General features: G+C 46.3%; 1 protein-coding gene across 2 annotated transcripts in view; it reads right to left on the reverse strand.

The window, feature by feature from the left end:
• The window catches only part of LOC122557426 (E3 ubiquitin-protein ligase RNF128), a 152,622-nt gene that overhangs the window by 108,700 nt on the left and 37,086 nt on the right, over positions 1–6,836 (reverse strand). The window contains exon 1 of one of the 2 annotated variants that reach the window (XM_043705147.1): positions 95–649. The exons of the other annotated variant lie outside the window; for it this stretch is intronic. Coding sequence (XP_043561082.1) covers positions 95–524 — 430 coding nt within the window. The 5' untranslated portion in view covers positions 525–649. Of the gene's footprint in view, positions 1–94; positions 650–6,836 lie in introns of those variants that run through there. 2 annotated transcript variants of the gene reach the window in all.

Below are 6,836 nucleotides of genomic sequence, written 5' to 3' on the forward strand. Positions count from 1 at the left end.
GGGTGAGGGTGTGTGTGTGGGGGGTGACGGTGTAGGGTATGGGTGGAGACAGGGACACACACACACACACATACACACGGCTCTGTCTCCTTACCCAGGTGGGACATCTGTACCACCTCATTGGCCGGGGTCGGGTAGTTGAAGATGACCACCGCGCTGGCCCCTTGCTGAGCGGCGTTCAGGATCTTCTCGGCGAAGGTGCAGCCGTCTCCCCGCTCGACCAGGGCCACCCAGGGCTGCGAGGGATCGGGCCGGAGGTAGGGCACCCCGGGCTCACAGCCGTACGGCCGGGGGGACTGCGGGACCCCCACGAGCCCGTGCACACTCTCCAGCGGCGAGTCCTGGCCGTAGACCCCGCTCTCGGTCTTTTGCCAGAGAGTCCGATTGCTGCTGGGCTCGGGGAAACTCACATTAATGTAGGCAGTCCAGAAGGAGCTGACCACTGAGCTGTACAGACACAACCACTGCCCCACAGTCAGGCTGAAAGCCCGGGGGGAGACAGAGACTCCCAACAAACTCAACATTCTCCCCTCAGCCAGTTTCCCGAAGGTTAAAACAAAACAAAATACAATCTGTACAGATACAGAGCGACAACAGAACAACTCCCACTCCCAGGTGTCAGCTTCCACTGCGGATGTAGGAAGTTTAAAAAGCACGTTCCTCAAATGCTTGAACCTGCCCCCAGGTATGAACAGCAGCGAGTCCTGAAACCCGATCCAGTGCACACCAGCCTCTCAGGCTCCGGGTTTCACTTAAAAAGGCAATGCACCGCCCGCTTCCTCCTGGGACCGACCCAATTTCCAGCCGGGCATCAGCGGCTGCTCTGGTGAGACCCAAACTAAAACACGGACTTTGCTTGTCTCGGGTCCCTTCCTTTTTGTTTTAGTTCTTGGTTTGATCGGGACAAAAATGCCAACATTTCCAACTGCGGCCACAGTTTTATAACTACCGCTTTTCTCTTGTCAGCAGCTCAACAAATGTATGTGTGTGTGTCAATATACATATCTGTGCTGTTGGCAGAAATGATACTGATACAGCGACTTTTCATTTCAAATTCGTTATTTTCCTTCTCTGCGCAGTTGAATTCAAGTCCATGTCCTGGCTGCTTTTAGACCCTTTCCCACATTTCTACCGATCTCTTCTTTTACTATTTCTTTATTTGAAAGTTTGCATTCTCACCCAACTGAGTTTCTTAAAGACAAAAATAGAAATTGCTGGAAAAGCTCAGCAAGTCTGGCAGCGACTGTGGAGAAAAATCTGAGTTGACATTTCAGTTCGAGTGACGGATCCTCAGTCTTTTTGAATCCAGTGACCTTTCTTCAGAACAGAGAGTAGCTAGTAAAAGGTGACATTTATAACAAACCATGAATGCCATCCTCTCCTCGCTGCTAACAGTTCTGAAGGAGGGTCACTGGTTTCAAAGCATTACCTCTGTTTTCTCTGTCTACTCAGATCTGCTGAGTTTCTTTGCAATTTCTGTGTTTGTTTCAAATCTTCAACATCCATAGTTATTTGTTTTTTTTTGACTCGATCAAATGTTCTGTCCCTGCCTCAATTCAAAGATTATCTAGTCTCCTTTCAATTCCCACAGATCACTCTTGACCTCATTAACCTCTGTCTTTCAATCTGCTATTGCATTTTCCTCTTCATGTTCTGGTGTCTCCTATCAGATGAGGGCAGTTTAATTTCCCTGAAAACTTTAAAACTAATTTCGTCATGATATTCTCCACAAAACATGTTGGCAATATCATAGTCTGAGCACAGCAAGGTTCAGTCATTGCACAATAACAGATCAATAAAGCAAATAAATATTCAGCTAAACTGAAAACTTGTTCATAGAATTCTTCCTATGGCCTCACTCCTTCCTGCTACCTCCATAGTTCAATTCTTTGAGATTTCTGACTTCCTCTACCTCTGTCCTCTTGTTTATCCCTGATTTCCCTGTCCACACTTTGGGCAGAATCTAGAACATAGAACAGCGCAATACAGGCCTTTCAGGCTTTGATGTTATGCCGACCTGTGAAACCAATCTGAAGCCCATCTACTCTACACAATTCCATTTTCATTCACACGATTATCCAATGACAATTTAAACACCCTTAAAGTTGGCGAGTCTACTACTGTTGCAGGCAGTGTGTTCCATACCCTTACTACTCTCTGAGTAAAGAAACCACCTCTGACATTTGTCCTATATCTATCACACCTCAATTTTAAGCTGTGCCCCCTCGTGCTAGCCAGCACCCTCCGAGGAAACAGGCTCTCACTGTCCACCCTATCTAACCCTCTGATTATCTTCTCTGTTTCAGTTAAGTCATCTCTCACCCTCTCCTCTCCAGCAATAACAGCCTCAAGTACCTCAGCCTTTCCTCGTGAATCTAATCAAGTTAGATTAGATTCCCTACAGAGTGGAAACAGGCCCTTTGGCCCAACCAGTCCACACCAACCCCCCCGAAGAGTAACCCACCCAGGCTCATTTCCCTCTGACTAATGCACCTATCATTATGGGCAATTTAGCATGGCCAATTCACCTGACCTGCACATCTTTGGACTGTGGGAGGAAACCCATGCAGACACGGGGAGAACGTGCAAACTCCACACAGACAGTTGCCCGAGGCTGGAATTGAACCTGGGACCCCAGTGCTGTGAGGCAGCAGTGCTAACTACTGAGCCACAGTGCCACGTGAGTTACTGCAGTACATCTTGTAGATGGTAGACACTATTGCAGCTGTGCAGTGGTGGTGAACAGAATGAAGACATTAGATGGGGCATCAATCAAGTGGGATGTTTTGTCCTGGGTACTGTTGAGGTTAGTGAGTGTTGTTCAAGCAAGAAGAGAGTGTGGTTCAACCAGAATATCTTTAGCATGACCAGTTGAACAATGTACATTTGTATAGCACCTTTAACATTGTAAACATCACAAGGTCATAGAGTAATAGAGATGTACATCATGGAAACAGACCCTTCAGTCCAACCCATCCATGCCTTCACAAAATGTTATCATACAAAAAAACTGACAAAGTGTCCTTCAATGGTATCTTCCAAACATGTGTTCTCTATGACTTAGATGCAGAAGGGCAGCTGAGAACCTGCAATTTTGCCGCCAAGTCACATAGCGTCTTGATTTGGAACTATATCACCGTTCCTTCATTGTTCCTGGGCTAAAATCCTAGAACTCCCTACCAAACAGCACTGTGATTATATTGATATATCAGGGACTGCAGCAGATCAAGATAGCAGCTCACTACTGCCTTCTATTGGGCAATTAGGGATGTTCAACAAAAGCTGGCGTAGCTTTGAAAAAAATTAACAGCAATTCACCATAGAGCGATGGTAAGACAAGTGACCAAAGACCAAGGGGGTAGGTTCTAAGGACTGAACAGTGAGAATGCTGGAGAAACTCAGCAGCTCTGGCAGCATCTGTGGAGAGAGAAACAATTAATGTTTCAAGTCTGATATGACTCTTCTACACAACTTCTTCAGTATAATGTTCTGAAGAAGTCATAGCAGACTTGAAACGTGAATTCCATTTTACTCTCCACAGATACTGCCAGACTTGCTGAGTTTCTCCACTATTTAGATTAGATGAGATTCCCTACAGTATGGAAACAGGCCCTTCAGCCCAACAAGTCCACACCGACCCTCCGAAGATTAACCCACCCAGACCCATTTCCCTCTGACTAACATACCTAAACAATGGGCAATGTTCGAGGACACCCAGATCCCTTTGCATTTCAGGGATCTACGATCTTTCATTTGTCACTGTCAGAGGGTTTCTTGTAGTTGGGGGAGGAGAGAGGTCAGGACACTGGGTGACCAGACAGGGGACCATCTTTAGTGTCCAGTACATGGCCAAAGCCATCCAGAGGCTCCTGGCTGTGGCAAATTGCCCTAAGAATGTGCAAAAGATCAAACAGACAGTGAGCCTCCAGATGAACTGATTTCCCATCTGTCCAGAATTTGACATTGACTCTGCAAACTGAACCTTCTAGCAGGATCCTACACCCCACAATCTGAACTCAAGGAAAGTTCCTTTATGTTCCTCATAACAACTCAAGAGAGCTGTTCTTGTGGACTGCTGCTGCTGACACACACTTTCCAATTCTTCACCTTTCTCCACCACCTGAATATGCCTTGTTTGAATATCCTACCATCCTAAGCAGGGCTCCCCACCAGAGTGCTCTATATAAAGGATTGCTCTCTCTTTCTCTTTGGGAACGGGAGGAAAACAGTTGCTTTCAGTCCTGCACAATAAACATTTAAGTAGGATTGCACGACACCAAAGAAACTGTTTTTGAATGGCTTGGAGGAAACTGTTTCTGATATTACCTTCAATGTTTTTGTTCAAAGCCGATATCGAGTTTCTTTAATGGGACTTCAACTAGCCCTCGGCCACATGCTCCTATTGATGGACGCCATGTGAAGAATGGGGCAAATTGGAGGAACCTCTGGTGGGTCTGGTCAATGTGGCCATCAACAGGTCCAGGAAGGGAATGGTGTCCCAGTATCTGACTGCCTAACTCTCCTCCATGTTTACGTCCAGACCTGGAGTCCACTGGAACAATGAAGACCTTCTGTGGGTGTTTCTGGGCTTGAGATGCATCCTCATTCCTGTTAATGACAGTTTGATTTTATTTTGATGTGTCTCCACTAATCTCAATTCTTTTGCTCCAGCACTCCTGGAGGGTCTTTGCGACCTGTTTAGTGCTTACTTTATCGTGATACCAGATCTCATTCGCTGATGCCTTTCAGGGAAGCAGATCTGTCATTCTTACCTGCTCTGGCCTAAATGAGACTCCAAACCTACAGTAACGTTGGTCGACTCTTAACTGCCCTCAGGGCTACTTGGAATGGGCAATAGATGCTGGCACAGCCACCGATGTCTCCATCCCGTGAATGAGAAATAAAACCCTCTGGTATGGACATGATTGACACCACCTTTGAGGTCTCTCATTTTTGTCTATCTTAACTCATTGATTCTGCCAATACCTAACACCTCCAGGACCCAAGGCCCTTTCCACTCCACTCCTCCATGCACCTGACCTCAGCCTCTGCCCCTCTCTTGGAACCTTCTTGCATTCCTCCACACCTCCGACCCACTCCACAACTCCCCCCACCTCCTGCTCCTCCCCACTGACATCACAGCCATGATGAAGAGCTTATGCTCGAAATGTCGACTCTCCTGCTCCTCGGATGCTGTCTGACCGGCTGTGCTTTTCCAGCACCACACTCTTCAACTCTGATCTCCAACATCTGCAGTCCTCACTTTGACCTCATGACCCTCCCAAGCTGGGTCCCTGACTCTATGGAAGTTGCTATTCTACTACTGCCTTCGCCTGTGCCGTTGTGTTAAACAAGCTAAAACTTTCCACAGCACTACACACAGCCAACCAGTATGCATCATAGAGATGTATAGCATGGAAACAGACCCTTTGGTTCAACTCGTCCATGCCAACCAGATATCCTAACCTACTCTAGTCCATTTACCAGCACTTGGCCCATTTCCCTCTAAACCCTTCCTATTCATGTACCCATCCAGAAACCTTTTAAATGCTGCAATTGTACCAGCCTCCACTACTTGTTATAGCAGTTCATTCCATATGTGAGCAAGATTCTCATGCACCATGGATTTTATCTTGAAGACATCATTTATGAAGTTTTATGCTAACAAGTATTTGCAACAGGCAAATACATCGCGTGAGAACTTGCTAAGAGTATGACATTAGGTTTGACAGGCCACAGACACACCACTGACTTAATCTCCACATCTCAACTCGTCTTGGTTGGTTTACTAACTATATTTAATGCTAAATATATTGGTAATCAGTAAGGGAATCAAGGGTTAAGGGGAAATGGCAAGAAAGTAGAACTGAGGATTATCAGATCAGCAGTGATCTCATTGAATAGCAGTGCAGACACGATGGGCTGAATGTCCTACTTCTGTCCCTTTGTCTTATGATCTAGAAATCAAAATTTCGGCTTCGGTCTGAATCCAGCTCCTGCTGGATCCATAAAATCCCCCTGTGATACTGATAAAAGTGTCTGGAAAAGCTGTTAAAACATAAACCCTGCAGGTTTATTAACATGCGCTAGGAAAAGAAACACACTATGCTTATTTAGCTGGTCCACAGCATGACTTCAGTTGCACAGCATCACTGAAGTAACCTAGGAAGACATTTGCTCTATCATGTCGCTGCAGATAAAGATAAAAATGCCACTTTCTCAGAGTGACAAGAGATGGGCAATACGTTATCTATGGTGGGCATATCATGGTAATGAGTTCATAATTCACTGGCTAAAGGCCAATTGACTGCAAACTGTACCACCCATGGATCATCCCAATCCTCACTATTATTTTACCTGTGGCAGGGGAAACGCTACATCAACTCGGTAGCCCTGGACTTAATTCCCTTATAAGTATCTCGATTGAACCAGCCACTGCATATTAATAGTTCCACCATAGGTGACTGTGCTTTCAGCTGCCCTCGGGCACTAAGCTCAGGAACCTCTTCCTGCCTCAATAGCACTGACGTTCAAAAGAGCTGCCTGCCTCTGATGGGATATTACCCCACAGTAGGGGTCCTGATGCCAGGCAAAGGTCTGAAGTTGCCTGATTGGCACACACAACTACAGGGAGATAGTGGATTAGTGGTGCTGGAAGAGCACAGCAGTTCAGGCAGCATCCAAGGAGCTTCAAAAATCGACGTTTCGGGCCAAAGCCCTTCATCAGGAATAAAGGCAGTGAGCCTGAAGCGTGGAGAGATAAGCTAGAGGAGGGTGGGGGTGGGAGAAAGTAGCATAGAGTACAATGGGTGAGTGGGGGAGGGGATGAAGATGAT

The sequence above is a fragment of the Chiloscyllium plagiosum genome, chromosome 15 (assembly GCF_004010195.1).
Source record: "Chiloscyllium plagiosum isolate BGI_BamShark_2017 chromosome 15, ASM401019v2, whole genome shotgun sequence".
NCBI classification, from domain to species: Eukaryota; Metazoa; Chordata; class Chondrichthyes; order Orectolobiformes; family Hemiscylliidae; genus Chiloscyllium; species Chiloscyllium plagiosum.